General features: G+C 37.9%; 1 protein-coding gene across 20 annotated transcripts in view; it reads left to right on the top strand.

Annotated features, from left to right (window-relative positions):
* DST (dystonin) overlaps positions 1-16755 on the top strand; it is a 486601-nt gene that overhangs the window by 273780 nt on the left and 196066 nt on the right. For all 20 annotated transcript variants that reach the window (XM_073006092.1, XM_073006096.1, XM_073006083.1 and 17 more), the window contains one exon: positions 7956-8122. In XM_073006092.1, the coding sequence (XP_072862193.1) occupies positions 7956-8122 (167 nt within the window). The remainder of the gene's footprint in view (positions 1-7955; positions 8123-16755) is intronic.

The raw sequence follows: 16755 nt of genomic DNA, 5'->3' as shown, positions 1-16755 counted from the left end.
TGGTTCAAGATGATGAGATCCAGGCTGTAGGTGTATGACTGGCTGAAATGAAGAGACAAAGAAAGCACTGATGGTGGGTGCTACGTGGAGATGGCGTTTGGGTGTCCAGGCACACAGCCAGGTGCCACATCTTTGGGGATGCGAGCATCGTGTTTAAGGAGGGGAAGGAGGAGAGCCAGAGAGCAAGAGTGGCCTACAATGTAAAAATGATTTTTTTTTGTACTTACAGATAATGATTTGAAAACCACTGGTTTTACATCACTGGAGGAGTTAGAATTCACCTGCCCCACCTGTGGGCCTAGTGGAGTCGGGCGACTTGGCTGAATTTTAGTTATTGCAGTGGGGGATACTTGGGGTTCAGTAAAAAGATAAAAGCAGTTTAAGGTATTGAAGACATGAGACTTTGTTTACCATGGGGTAGATATTTTTGGAAGTTTGGGAATGGTAGCAAGCTGGGTCAGGAGAGATGAAGCCCAGATCAAATATGGGCAGGAGAGGCTCAGTGACAGGAAGTACTTGAATTTGGGCGGTAGCCAGCAATGACCGGGATGTGAGGCATGAAGGCTTCAAGTTTCTGAAAGGAACTCTGGTATAAAGTATTTTGTTTGTTTTGGTTCTGGCTGACAGATTGTTGGTGAAAAGCTTTAAGAAGCAATACTACTGAAGGTAATAAAATTGTGGTGGGGCCAGGTGCCGTGGTTCGTGCCTATAATCCCAGCACTTTGGGAGGCCAATGTAGGAGGATGACTTGAAGCCAGGAGTTTGTGGACAACAAAAAGAAACTCCTGTCTTACACAAAATTTAAAAGAATTAGCCAGACATAGTGGCACATGCTGGTGGTCCAAGTTGTTTGGGAGGCTGAGGTGGGAGAATCAGTTGAGCCCAGGAGTTGGAGGCTGCAGTGAGCTGTGATCTTGCCACTGCACTGCAGCCTGGCAACAGAGTGAGACCTCATCTCAGATAAATAGATGGATGGATGGATGGATGGATGGATGGATGGATGGATGGATGGATGGATGGATGGGTGGATGGATAGATAAGTAGTGGTGGGAGAAAATCGATAGATAGATAAGTTGTGGTGGGAGAAGCTAACATTTGTAGAATTTTCTATGTGGCGGCGCTGTGATAAGCACTTGATATGACTGTTTCTATTTAATCTTTAGAACCACCAAAGGAGGACGTTATTATATTTAAGTTTTTTTAAATTGAAAAAAATTATATATATCATGTACAACATCGCATGAAATTCAAGTAATTAACATATACATTACTTCAGAATTACATTTTTGAGGTGAAAACACTTAAAATCTACTCTTTTAGCAATTTTAAAGAATGCAGTACATTGTTACTAACTATAGTCACTATGTTGTATAAGAGGAACTTATTTCTCTTAACTGAAATTTTGCATCCATTGACTGATATCACCCCAATCACTCCTACCCCAACCACTGCAGCCTGTGGTAACCACCATTCTAGTCTCCTCACTTCTATGAGTTCAACTTTTTTAGATTCCACGTATAAGTGAAATCATTCAATATTTGTCCTTATGTACCTGATTTATTTTGCCTAACAGTTGCTCCAGGTTTATCCATGTTGTTGTTAATGACTACATTTCCTCCTTTTTTAAGGCTGAACAGTACTCTTTTGTGTGTATATATCACATTTTTAAAATTCATTCTTCGGTTGATGGACACCTGGATTGATTCCTTATCTTGGCCATTGTGAATAATACTGCATTATACATGGAAGTGCATGCATATCTTTGATATATAGATTTCCCTTGGATATATATACCCAGTAATGAGATTGCTGGATTATATGGTAGTTCTATTTTTAAGTTTTTGGGTACTTCTATACTGTTTTCCATAATGGTTTTACTAACTTACAGTCCTACCAACAGTGCAGAAGTTCCCTATTCTCCACATTCTCAACACTTGATATCAGCTAGGTGCAGTGGCTCACGTGTGTAATCCCAGCACTTTGGGTGGCTGAGGCAGGTGGATCACCTGAGGTCAGGAGTTCAAGACCAGCCTGTCCAATATGGCAAAACCCCATCTTTACTAAAACTACAGAAAAATTAGCCAGGCGTGGTGGTGGGTGCCTGTAGTGCCAGTTACTCGGGAGGCTGAGGCAGGAGAATTGCTTGAACCCAGGAGGTGGAGATTGCAGTGAGCTGAGATTGCCCCACTGAGCCCCAGCCTGGGCAACAGAGTGAGACTCTGTCTCAAAAACAAAAGCAAAAACAAAAACCAACAAAAACCCACTTGTTATCTTCCTTTTGTTTTTTCTGAGACTAGCCATTCTAACAGGTGTGAGGTGATACTTCGTTGTGGTTTTAATTTGCATTTCTTCAATGCTTAGTGATGTTGATCATTTTTTTCATATACCTGTTGGCCATTTGCATGCCTTCTTTTGAGAAAATATCTATTATGATATCCTTTGTTTATTTTAAATTGAGTTTTTAAATTTTTTATTTAAAAAATTTTAATTTATTTACTTATTTTGAGATGGAGCATTGCTCTCTTGCCAGGCTGGAGTGCAGTGGTGCAATCTCAGCTCACTGCAATCTCCGCCTCCTGGGTTCAAGTGATTCCCCTGCCTCAGCCTCCCAAGTAGCTGGGAGTACAGGCCCGTGCCACCACGCCCAGCTAATTTTTTGTATTTTAGTAGAGATGGAGTTTCACCATGTTGGCCAGGATGATCTCGATCTCCTGACCTCGTGATCTGCCTGCTTTGGCCTCCCAAAGTGCTGGGATTACAGGCATGAGCCACCACATCCAGCCAAGCTTTTTGTTTTCTTATTACTGAGTTGTTTTAGTTCCTTATATATTTTGGATATTAACTCATTATAAGATGAATGGTTTGCATATATTTTCTCCCATTCTGCAGTTTGTCTCTTTGTTTATTGTTTCTTCGGCTGTGCAGAAGCTTTTTAGTTTGCCATAATCTCATTTTTCTATGTTTGCTTTTTTTACTTGTGCTTTTGGAGTCATATCCAAAAAATCATTGTCCTGTCCAAAGTCAAGAAACTTTTCCTTATATTTTCTTTAGTAGCTTTATAATATTAGGTCTTACCTGTAAGTCTTTAATCCAGTTTGCATTGATTTTTGTATATGGTGTGAGATAAAGGTCTAATATCATTCTTCTTCATGTGGATATGCAGTTTTTCAGACATCATTTATTGAAGAGACTGTTCTTTCTCCATTGTGTGTTATCGGCATCTTTGTCAAATATCAATTGACCATAAATGCGTGGTTTGTTTCTGGGCTCTCTTTTGTTCCACTGGTCTGTCTGTTTTCATGTCAGTACCGTGATGTTTTCATTACTATAGGTTTGTAGTATATTTTGAAGTCGTATATAGTATATTTGTAGTATATAGTATATTTGTCATATGTAGTATATTTGAAGAGTGTGATGCTTCCAGGTTTGTTCATTTTGCTCAAGATCATTTTGACTCTTTGGGGTCTTTTGTGGTTCCATTCAAATGGAAGGATTGTTTCTTCTATATCTGTGCAAAGTGTCATGAGAATTTTGATAGGGATTGCGTTGAATCTATAGATTGCTTTGGCTAGTATGGACATTTTAACAGTGTTAATTCTTCAAATTCATGAATGAACATGGGATATCTTTCCATTTATTCATGACTTCTTTAATTTCTTTCATCAGTGTTTTCAGTATAAAGGTCTTTTATCTCCTTGGTTAAATTTATTACTAGGTCTTTTTTTAAGCTATTGTTAATGGGATTGCTTTCTTGATTTCTATTTTGGATAGATTGTCATTATTATTTAAGTTTTAAAGATGAAGAAAGTGAGACCAGGTGCAGTGGCTCACGCCTGTAATCCCAGCAGTTTGGGAGGCCAAGGTGGGTGAATCACCTGCGGTCAGGAGTTCAAGACCAGCCTGGACAACATGGTGAAATCCTATCTCTACAAAAAATACAAAAATTGCTGGATATGGTAGCACACACCTGTAGTCCCAGGTACTTGGGAGGCTGAGACAGGAGAATCACTTGAAACTGGGAGGCGGAGGTTGCAGTGAGCCAAGATGGCACCACTACAGTCCATGCTGGGTGACAGAGTAAGACTCCGTCTCAAAAAAAAAAAAAAAAAAAAAAAAGATAAAGAAAATGGATCTTAGGAGATTATGTGAGTAGTCTGGGTCATTCATTTCATTAACTGTTGGAATTAAGATTGAAACCCAGGCAGCATGAATTGAACCCTCTCTGATTATCACTACATTGCCTCCAGATTTTGAAGGAAGGTAGCTTGATTACTTTCTAGAATCTGACCCAAATGTGAAACCACCATTAACTTGTCATTGGTGGAAGATTCAGGTTGTTCTGCTGAACACACAGTTTTCAGATCAGGGATTATGAATGACAACTGAAGACTTAAACAATTTTTAGTATTTAACTTACTTTTTAATTTTGGTTGCATAGTATCATGAAAAGTGTGATATATTAGTGGCTAATGGTAACAGTATTTTAAAAAATGCCTTAAATTGCTATAAGAGGATGATGTTCAGTTTATTGGAAATAGCAGGAAAAGCTGAAAGTGGAGAAGTTAGAATTCACCTGCCCTGCTTGTGGGCCTAGTGGAGTCTGGGACTTGGTTTAATCTTTGATATTTTAAAGCTTGGTTCATAACGTTTGAATATGCATTGTAAAATTATATGAATATACTTTTGAATATGCACTTTAAAATTATAGCTGTTTAATTGTGTGTATATATAACAGTATGAAATTGCATTTGTAACAATCTGAAATTCATCTGTTAGAAACTTATTTAGTAAGAATACATTATTTTCTCTTGACAGTTAGACCATTTTCAGACCTCTAAACTCCTTTAACATCCTTCCTCTGGTAAAACTACTGTGTAGCACTTGAACCTATTAAGCTGGTACCTTGTAGCTGAACTTTACTGACTTCCCTAGTTAACAGGTAATACTTTTGTAACTGACTGGCATGGAATTAGCAGAAAACAGTCCCACACAACCCCAGCTATCTACCTTTTCTATCTCTCATTATACATACTATCTGGGTGGCTCTTGAATTGTAAGGGTTCCCCAGAACAGTTGATTTTACAATTTTTAAAGGGTTATAGAGACCAAGGGGCTCAACTTTTTCTTTTCTTTTCTTTCTTGTTTTTTTTGTTTTTGTTTTTAAGGGCCTCACTCTGTCATCCAGGCTGGAGTGCAGTGGCGTGATCATGGCTCACTACAGCCTCGACCTCCTAGACTCAAGCATTCTGCCTCAGCCTCCCTAGTAGCTGGGACTGTGAACATATGCTATTATGCCAGCCAAATTTTTTTTTTTTTTTTTTAATAGAGATGGGGTCTCACTATGTTGCCTAGCCTGGTCTCGAACACCTAGGCTCAAGTGATCCTCTCATCTTGGCCTCCCAATGTGTTGGGATTACAGGTGTGAGCCACCGCGCCTGGCCTCAACTTTTTCATTCACCGTTTCCTAGATTAGCTTCTCTGAACCCTTGTGATCATAGATTTTAATCGGTTTAAGGCAGCAAATTTTAAAAACTTATTTTTTATTCCTCTTTATGGGAAGAGAGTTAAGAAAATAGTAAAGTTGGCCAGGCGCAGTGGCTCACGCCTGTAATCCCAGTACTTTGGGAGGCCAAGGCAGGTGGATCACCTGAGGTTAGGAGTTCGAGACCAGCCTCAACATGGAGAAACCCCATCTCTACTAAAAATACAAAATTAGCCGGACATGGTGGTGCATGCCTGTAATCCCAGCTACTTGGGAGTCTGAGGCAGGCGAATTGCTTGAACCTGGGAGGTGGAGGTTGCGGTGAGCCGAGATTGTGCCATTGCACTCTAGCCTGGGCAACAAGAGTGAAACTCCATCTCAAAAATAATAATAATAATAATGATGATGATGATGATGATGATGTCAAGGTTTTACTTCTTCCTTTTTCAAAAAGAATAACAATAACTACAATAGTAACATAACTCACCTATTTTGAGCATGTACTGACTATGGGCCAGGCATTACACTGTGCTAATGTTGTTGATTCTCACAACACAGTATAATCATCATCATTTTAGAAGTAAGGGAGTGGGCTTAAAGCAGTTAAGTAACTTGAGCATGTAAATGGTGGACATGGGATTTAAACTCCTGGGATATGCTGGAAAGGTACTGTAGCATAATTTTGGACCAGAATATTGTTGGAACTTGGGCCAAAGATTATTGGTAAATTTTATGCTGGTTTTTTTCACATTAAAAAAAAGAAATTTCTTCTATGCATACTATATGATGTGTTTATGTACAGAGTTCTTTTCCGTGCTGTAGAGATTGGCATGGATCCCTGGCAAAGATTATTAAAATTGAGACTGTTTGTTCCACTTTTAAATCCTGGCCATTTGTCAAGCAGAGTGTCTCAGACTGTGACTGAGAGTGAAGCTCCATGGGGCATGGCAGCACCTGCTGAACACTGGAGAAGGAGTGTGTGAGGCCCCCCGCCATTTCCAACAAGTGAAATTGTCAGGGGCTGCCAGGCCTGGCAAGGGCTTTCACTGCCACAGCCTTTCTGCCCTGGGTCCCTGGCTTGGCTGTGCCTCTGGCTCTGTGGCAGCTGGGAAGAATAAAGGGCTTCCTGTTTGAGCCTGGCACTGCCACATGTAACAGGTTTTCCTTGGAGTTTTTTTTTTTTAATTCTCTACTTTCAGTTGCTTGACTCTGCCTATTGTGACCTCTGACTTTTGTGTTGTGTGTATAGTCTGTTAGTAAAACTTTAGACTGAACAGGGTCCTAAACGTTATCTGCTTCTGCCTCCTCCTCATTTTATAGATAAGGAAGTTGACTCTCAAACATGAAATGAATTATTCAAACCTATGGGACTAGGAACCAGGTCTAGAAGCCTGTCTCGTGACTCTAGTCTAGTGATATTTTCCCTGTGACAGAATGATTTGTTCTTCCTATGTCTTGCTTCCCATCTCTGACTTGCTCATCCTGATTCTGGCATGCCGCCTGTCTTGTTGATCCCTTGGCTTTGCGTCTTGCACTGGTTGAGGGAACAGTTGTTGGTGGTGTTAATCTCAGCTTTGGAATTACTGTGTGACCCCTGGTAAAGTCACTTTGTGCCTTAATATAATTATCAGCAGATTAAGTAGGACCCTTATTAAAGAGGTGCTCTTGGGAGAATGTAAAAAATTTCCAAAGAGGTTTCTTGGGAAACTGGTGGCCTGTTTTATCATTATTCAGTGGAAGAGACTTTTAGAAAACTTCATGAAAACAAAATACAGGAGAAAAAATCAGTTGGTAAAGGTTTCAGGTTGAGCAAGCCGAGCAAGGACTCATGAGAACATTAGAGACTTCTGACCAAATTATTTTATAATATTAATAGGAGAGAATACTACTTCTTTCATTGTTCTTTACACAGAATACCTGTTGGATCAAATTCTGCTCTGCAGGTGGTAGTGTAGAGTAATTTATAGGTTTTACTTCTGATCCATTTGAACTTGGAAAAGTGTCTCCTTAAGTTGTTCTAACAAATCTGATTCGGAAAGAAGAATGTAAAATTTTCAATACTGTAGAGTTTTGGTTTAGTAAAAAGAGAATGAATGCTTTTAAATTGGACACAAATGAGTTAAATCTGACTTTTTCAATCTGTTAACCTCTTTGAAAGTCAGATTTCCTATATGTAAAATGGAGAAAATTTATTTCCTATATGTAAAATGGGGAAAATTTGTAAGGGAGAGATATGAGGGCTAAATAAAAATAATTATATAGAATAGCTAATGGTTTGATAACTTTCTACATGTGGGGCATTCTCTTAGGTGCGATACACATGTCATCTCATTCAAATCTCTTAACAATCTCATAAAGCGGGAATTGTTATTATCCTAATCTTACATTTGGAAAGTGCTTGGCACGTAGTAGGTTCTTTATCTGAGTTAGCATCCTTCCTTTCTAAAGGTTTAACACTTTCTGTTATATCTAGATATCTGATATCCATGTTACTGGAGAGTCAGAGGATATGTCTGCAAAAGAGAGGTTGCTACTCTGGACACAGCAGGCAACAGAGGGTTATGCTGGAATTCGGTGTGAAAATTTCACTACCTGCTGGAGAGATGGAAAATTATTTAATGCCATCATTCATAAATACAGGTACGGAATTTGTGGATATTTTCCTTATACAACTGTAAGATATGTTTCTTTCATTTCTGAATTTTAAAATTATCTTTTATTATTATAGAAGCAAAAGCATGGCAAAAAATTAGAAAATACAGAAAAATTGAAATAAAAAATTGGCCGCGTGCAGTGGCCCATGCCTGTAATCCCAGGACTTAGGGAAGCCAAAGTGGGTACATTGCTTGAGCCTAGGAGTTCGAGAACAGCCTTGGCAAAAGGGTAAAACCCTCTCTCTTCAAAAAAATACGAAAAATTAGCTTGGCATGGTGGCAGGCGCCTGTATTTCCAGCTACTCCGGAGGCCAAGGCTGTGGTGAGCCGTGATCATGTGACTGCACTGCAGCCTGAGTGACAGGATAAGACTCTGGCTTAAGAAAATAAACAAAAAAAATTTTAAAAATCACATTTCCACTACTTAGAGGCCATCATTCTGAATTGTAGTGTGTACACACACACACACACACACACGTACACACACACACACGGCTGTAATATGTCTTTGGATATTGGCAGTAACTTAGCAGATAGCAAACTTTGATTTTGCCTCTGAAGAACTGCTGAGTATGAAGGTTAGAGTTTAGTTCGGACTTGTAGCCCACAAGTTTCCAGTTCGTATCTCCTAGTCTAATTACTCTAGTTGAGTGGGCTTAGCAATTGCCAGTTTTGGGGTGGTAAATAGTTTCCTGTTGAGAATTATTAACAACTAAATCCACATTAATACTTACATAACACTTACTAAGTGCCAGGCACTGTTCTAAGCAGTTTACATATGTTAATTCATTTACTCCTCACAACATCCCTATTGTCATCCCAGTAAACAGACAGAAACTGAGACACAGTAAATACTTGGCTTGCAGTCATACAACCAGTGAGTGGCAGACTTGGAACTCAAACTTAGGCAATCTGGCTCTTGGGTTCATGTTCTTATTGCCTTATAAGAAGCTAAATCCCCAGAGTGTATTTACTGAAAATAATGTATTTCTTTTTTTTTTTTTTTTTTTGAGACAAAGTCTCGTGCTGTTACCCAGACTGGAGTGCAGTGGCACGATCTCGGCTCACTGCAACCTCCACCTCCCAGGTTCAAGCGATTCTCCTGCCTCAGCCTCCCGAGTAGCTGGGATTGCAGGCGTATGCCACCACACCTGGCTAATTTTTGTGTTTTTAGTAGAGATGGGGTTTCACCATGTTGGCCAGGCTGGTCTCGAACTCCTGACCTCAGGTGATCCACTCACTTCGGCCTCCCAAAGTGCTGGGATTACAGGCTGAAAACTTGATTACAGGCCTCCCAAAATGCTGGGATTACAGGCTGAAAACAAGATATATTTCTTGATCTTAGTTTTTTTTTTTTTTCTTGGTTTTACAAAATGTCATGTTGTTGAATAACTAACTATATTCCTAAAGCTATGAAGTCATTAAATTATAAACTATATGTGAACTATAAAGTCATTAAACTAACAAATTTATTTGATTACAATAAAAATAATTATATAGGATAGTTGATGGTTTGATAACTTTCTACATTCTCTTAAATGCTATACATATGTTATCTCATTCAAATCTCCTAACAATCCATAAAGCAGGAATTGTTATTATCCAAATTTTACAAATAAGGAACCTTAGGTTTACCAAGTTTATACTGCTAATAAGTTAGAGAACTTAGACTCAAAGCCAGCTCTGTTTGATTTGACATCCCGTTCTCTTTCTCTCTTTCCTCTTCTTTCCTTTCACTTCTCTTTTCTCTCCCCTTTCCTTTCTCCCTTTTTATTTTGGAAATTTCAACATCTAAAAACTGTAACGAATCCTCCACATATGCACACTCAGGAGCCCCTATTTTTATTTTATTTTATTAATTAATGTATTTTTTGAGATGTAGTTTTGTTATTGTTGCCCAGGCTAGAGTGCAATGGCATGATCTTGGCTCACTGCAACCTCCGCCTCCCAGGTTCAAGCCATTCTCCTGCCTCAGACTCCCAAGTAGCTGGGATTACAGGCACCTGCCACCACTCCTGGCTAATTTTATTATTATTATTATTTTAGTAGAGACAGGATTTCATCATGTTGGCCAGGCTGGTCTTGAACTCCTGACCTCAGGTGATCTACCTACCTTGGCCTCCCAAAATGCTACGATTACAGGCGTGAGCCACTGTGCCTGGCCGCATGAGTCACCACGCCTGGCCCCTATTTTTAAACACTATAATTGTATCCTTCCTTTGTGGAACAACATTTAAATAGAGGTGGGTGTAGGTTGCTGAATCAAAAAGAAAAACCAGGATCAACTTGCCTACACTTGTTTAAAGCACCAGATCTTCTTGAGTGAAGGTTTAGTGGCTGCAGACACAGCCATTGTCATACTGCACTGTCCAGGTGACTTAGAATGAGAGGCCTTGAGAAGGCTGTACAGCTGGACACATTCTGTACTTGGAATGATAGAATCTTTGAATTAAAATATTTCAATTGTGATACCTAAAGTATTTGTAACAGTGCTTCTTTGAGGGTGTGTTCTGCTCTCTCCTTTGACGTTTTTTAGGCAGAAGCAAAATGTAGGAGCCAGCTATTCTTCTAAAATAACCTACTTTTGGCAGGGAGGATGAGGCAGGAGGATTGCTTGAGGCCAGGAGTTTGAGACCAACCTGGACAATATAGCAAGACCCCATTTCTACAAAAATAAAATAGGTTAGAAAAACCCCTACTTTTAAAAACAATGGCCTCTGGACATTGTCTCTCTAGTACTCATGAATAATTATAAATACAAATTGGTGTGTGTGTGTGTGTATATGTAATGCAGTTTTCTCCTAAGTACTTAAGTATTTCATTGTGTGTGTTGGAGATCCTAAAATTTCCTGCGAAAGTTTGATGTCATAGAGCTCTTACTGCTTTAGGTGAGAATTTGAGTCTTTGAATTAGTTATTTGTTTTGAACTTTTATTTTGATAGAAATAACTTTTTAGAACAATGTTTAGCTTTAACTTAGAACTTTGGTTTTCCTAGTTTGCTTTATTTTCCTTTGTTAAAATTCATGGTTAAAATACTATGTATTAGGTTTAAAGGCTTACAGGATTTCTTTGTTGCTGAAATTCTGTTGTTGTTTTGTGGCCTATAAAATATTATTGTGGTTTCTTTCACTAGAAGAAACCTTTCATCTGTAGAACTTCATTTTTAGTTGAAGTCATAGAGCCTTTCTTTAAAAAAAAAAAATGAGCACTTTTCTTCCAGCATGTGAAATAATTAAATGAAGAGAGTTGAATTGTATGTATTTCTCTCTGTTGAATACCTTGATTTACTCTAAAAGAAAAAAGTGACAAATATAAACAGTCAAAATATCACCATGAGCAAATTTTTTGATATTGGACAATCATAATCACATTTAGAGAGTAATGTCTTGGCTGGGTGCCCTGGCTCACACCTGTAATCCCAGCAGTTTGCGAGGCTGAGGCAGGAGGATTGCTGGAGCTCAGGAGTTGGAGACCAGCCTGGGCAACATACCAAGACCCCATCTCTACAAAAAATTTAAAAATTAGCCAGGCATGGTAGCACACACCTGTAGAGAATTTAGAATTAGAATTTAGAATTTTCTTTGGAGTTATGTTTTTAATTCTCTACTTTCAGTTGCTTGACTCTGCCTATTGTGACCTGACTTCTGTGTTGTGTTTATAGTCTGTTAGTACAGCTTTAGACTAAAAAGGGTCCTAAACGTTATCTACTTCTGCCTCCTCCTCATTTTCTTCTTGGGAGTCTGAGGTGGATAGGTAGCTTGAGTCCAGGAGGTCGAGACTGCAGTGCGCTGTGACTGTGTCACCACACTCCAGGGTAGGCGACAGAGCAAGACCCTGTCTCAAAAAAAGAGTAGTTTTTTACTTGATAATTGTTTTTACTTGATAATTATTTCCATAAGTTTTGTGCTGTATTTGGATTTGTTGTGGAAAATGTCCATTTTATTGAACTTTATTTTTTGTATTTAGATCAAACATTTATATGGATTTTACTTGGCTTTGGCAATAAAATTTATCTGAGGTGACACAGTGGGTTTGGTTTCTCTTGGTTGCTGTAGTGGATGAAAAGAGGGTTGTGGTTATCCTTATGCAGCAAATTTGCATCCTCAAGATAGAATAGGAAATTTTTCTCCAGAGATTAGAAGGAAAATATGTTTTTGACTTAAAAGCAAACCAGTATTATTTGTGATAGGTGACTTACTTAGTAAGATTTTTGGTACATATCTTCTAAAGATTTAGAAATATTGATCTGAAATAGGAACAGAGCAATAGCATCCTTCACATTTTGTATTAATATAAATTATACTGTTATCAGTTATTAATCATATATATTTGAATTTTCCAGCACATTTTTATTAGTGTTTCCATATAGAATATGACTCTTGAAAATAAAAAGAATGTTTATTAACCCCATAAAGAGTATTTGTTTTCCTAACAATTCAGTATCCTAAAATTTTCCATAAAAAATATAATTTTCATGTTTCTTGAAAGAATTAATATATGAAATAATGAAGAGAAATTTTTATAATAAGTGTAGTTTATAGATGTTACAAAATAAAAATGATCCATGAAGGTAAAAAGTAAGTCACAGTCACAAAATAATTACTTAAGAAATAGATGTATAATGTTGGCCATGTGGCAGTTTCTGTCCTAGCTGTTTTTTAATGTGTTAACTTTTAAAATTACCACAGTCCTGTGAAATAGATTGTGACTCTGTTTTTAAAATAATTTCAACTTTTATTTTAGATTCTAGGGGTATATGTGCAGGTCTGTTACTTGGGTATATTGCATGATGCTGAGGGTTGGGGTACAACTGATCCTGTCACCTAGGTAGTGAGCATCACACCTAATAGGTAGTTTTTCAGCCCTTGCCCCCCACCCCATAGTAGTCGCCAGTGTCCGGTTGTTGCCGTCTTTATGGCGTGACTTCATTTTTGTCAATAAAGAAACTGAGGCTCAAAGAGTAACTCATGTTTTTGACATCACATACCTTTTACATAACAAAGGTTATTGCTCTGAATTCTCATCTTCATGTACTTCTATGTAACTACTTACATAGTTTCCTTTAGGCAAACTAGATTTCAAGAAATGAAACTGTTGACCAGAACAACTGTGATAGTGCATTGCTGAAGATCAATTATATTTTCAGCAAAGATATATGAAAATTATCGATGAACTTAAGAAATGACTAAATGAATAGTACCATATACAACTGACAACTAAGGTCTTTGCCTCTTGTAAGAAATTAATGAGGGTTTAATTTAGCTGTTTAACTAATTAGTTACCAAAGCTGTTTAACTTTAATTAATGAGGGTTTAATGAACTTTAATTTAGAATTAGCCTTACAGTTTAACTTACAGTTAGCCATCTATGAAAATAGCATCAGCAACAACTCATAACAACTTAAGGAAAATTATGGATAATAAAAGAACATTAAGATTATTAGAATGAGTAAGAGCAAAATTACAGCAAAATTAAGAAGTTTTAGTATGTCACATTATCCTAAAGAGGACGAAGAGCCTGGATTATGCAATGGAGGTAATAAGAATGAAAGTTATATGCTTTAGTGGAAGAGATTGCAAGGGATTGCAAGTTCTATAGCTTCTATTTAAATAGGTCACTGATAAATACATTATGTCTTTCCCTTAAACCTGTGTTGGGAAATTCTGTTCATAATTCCTTCTAGGAACTTCTGTGTGTTATGTTCAGTTTTCAATGGAAAAGGTTCAAATAATAAAAATATTACATACATGTACTAGTTTCTGCTTGTTCTGTTTGTATACTTTAATTTTTTTAAGAATATAATACAACCTTTTTGCTAAAAACCACAACTGTGGGTAAATAAGCCTTACTCTTGCCCCTAATCTTACCTTAATTTTCAATCAAAAGACTAACAAAGAATACTGGATTTGATGAACTTAGATCAAAAGAATGTCACAAAAACATCTGGTGTGTAAATAGGTTAAAAGCAAGAGAGAATAAAGTAGAATTAACCAAGAGCCAATAGGCAAGGGATCCTAGGAGTATCCTTTAAAGACTAGTGGATTAATAAGTCCCCAAGAGCTGGGGTTGATATAGAGGAGCGAAATCCAGGACAGTAGTGCTTGTTCTTCAGAGGTAGGTGTTAGAAGCAGAGGGTTCAACTTTCTTATTTAAGGGTTTGCCGAGGCATCACAGTAAAATGGACTTGTTTCTTTTTGAGAGAGGTAAAGCTCTGACTTCGAGCTTGAAACTTAGCCTCTGACTTGTCTGGCTTCTCTCATTCTCTCCAAGTGGATATCTGCCCTAGAACATTAATGAAAGCCAAATTCCAAAACAACAGTGCCTAACATTGCTCTGTGTAAAAACAAGTCTGCCTGAGCAGGCATGAACATGACTATGTACCTGAAGGCCAGAGAGAACAGTGCAAAATGTGTGGAAGGGCCTTGCAAATCAGAGGTGGTGCTATGGAAAGATACTAAGTATGTCAAGACTAAAACTAGGGGTGTGTGTGTTTAAAGAGATTTTTTCTGCTTACTAGTTTCTGCCTGTATTATTCTTGTTTTTAATTTATCTCATTCGTTTATTTAAATTGCCTTTAAAAAATAAAAATAAAAAAGCAAAATGTAAATACATAAATAATTTGCCTTTTAATGCCCCTGGCAGCCTTTTCCTAGGCTTGTTTTAAATATATTAACCAATTCAGATGCAAAATTTTGGGAATAGGTTGTACACAAGAGCAAAGCAGTTAAATGTTTTCTAATTAGGCAGGAACTTTTCACTTGTCTGCGTATGTAGTTGGATAGCAATTATTTTGTCCATTGTTTGCATTTTGAATGAGAATATAATAGGGCCATCATATTTCATTATATTAAAGTTTAAAGATGCTGTAACTGGGAAGGTTAGATTGTATAGCTGTGGTCAGAATCAACTTGTTTAATAGTATGACCTGGAGGCTGGTGATTCAGTCATAGGCATGAATTCAGTCACACTTTAGAAGCTAAACTGGATTGGACTGGTTTAATACCGGGAGAAGGCCCTTTAGGGTTTGAAATGTTCCCATAGGAAGTTGGCTTCGTGTTGACTTAGCCTTCAGGCTGCAGAATGCAGAGGTATGAGGGTATGTGTATGTGTGTGCATACACACAGCCATGGGCTGTAGTTTGGCCATAAGCTAGACACACACATAGCCTGAAAGTTATCAATTGAAAAATAGTTACCAGTATTTCAGCTTGTGTAGAAGAAATCAAATTGCTTATTTACCTTGCCAAATGAACTCAAATGATTGAACTTGGAGAGCAGGAATGGATGAGTTCTAACCATTATCACATTGTAAAATTCGTGAAGAGCTAATGTACACTGCTTATAATGTAATGCATCTGCATCCAAGCGAGTTGTAAGAGTTAGTGTCTGCATCTGGTGACTATTTTTATTGTGGGTATATGGTTTTACATACAATTTGGGGGATGTAATTTGGCATGTAAATATTTAGAGGAAATACCTGAATATATTACTTTGTTTTTATGTTCCTAGCCTTCTTGCCGAGATTAATTTTACAGAAATTCTCTGTAATATGAAGCCTCCCATTACTGTGTGTTTTTTGTTTTGTTTTGTTTTGTTTTGTTTTGTTTTGTTTTGAGACTGAGTCTTACCCTGTCCTCCAGGCTGGAGTGCAGTGGCGTGATCTCGGCTCACTGCAACCTCCACCTCCCGGGTTCAAGCGATTTTCCTGCCTCAGCCTCCCGAGTAGTTGGGATTGCAGGCATGCACCACCATGCCTGGCTGATTTTTTTGTATTTTTAGTAGAGACGGGGTTTCACCATGTTGGTCAGGCTGGTCTCAAACTCCTCACCTCAAATGATCCACCTGCCTTGGCCTCCCAAAGTGCTGGGATTATGGGCATGAGTCACCATGCCCAGCCGAAAAAGATTTTTATAGATGTGATGTAAGGTATAGCCCACATTCTCCTACTTCCATTTTTGAGGCAGAAAACTGAAAAAGTGACACAGCCACAGTAAGTAGGGAGATAGCTCATCTGGTTGTCTTCTTCATGGGAGCCTGGCAAACCTGGTTGCAGTTTCTACAGCAGGCACTTTTTACCACAGTCTTACTTTTTCTCGTATCTGTGATTTTAAAAAAAATGCCATATGGTATTCTTTTGTATGCATGTCACATTTTATTTAGAGTGCCTTATTGATGGATATTATGTTTGTTTTTTTTTTTTTTTGCTTTTAAAACTGTTGTATTGAACTTTGTATGTGTCTTTGTGAGGCGTGTGAATATGTCCATAGGATAAGGTCCTGGAAGTGGAATTGCTGGGACAAAGGGTATTACATTTAAAATTTTGAGACATACCTCTGAATTGTCTGCCAAAAGAGTTGTACTGATGCATACCCCTTCTGCACTGTTTCCCTCCATGATGCCTTTGAGAAACAAACACCTCTTAATTGTTAAGTACCTTTTAGCAGGTCTAAGCTCCACTCTTTTTTTTTTCTATTCTTTTACTTTGCCCTTTCATTCATAAAATTATTTCTTTTCAGCTTTTAAAGCTATACCAGTGATGAAATTGCAGGCCCATGTTTCACTCTGTTTGATGTGCAAGCTGTTAGTCTAAGCATGCACGTGTTAAGAGTTTAGGGGGGA

The sequence above is a fragment of the Chlorocebus sabaeus genome, chromosome 17 (assembly GCF_047675955.1).
Source record: "Chlorocebus sabaeus isolate Y175 chromosome 17, mChlSab1.0.hap1, whole genome shotgun sequence".
Taxonomy (NCBI): domain Eukaryota; kingdom Metazoa; phylum Chordata; class Mammalia; order Primates; family Cercopithecidae; genus Chlorocebus; species Chlorocebus sabaeus.
The sequence above is the reverse complement of the archived record's forward strand: the minus strand, read 5'-3'. Positions and strand labels throughout refer to the sequence as shown.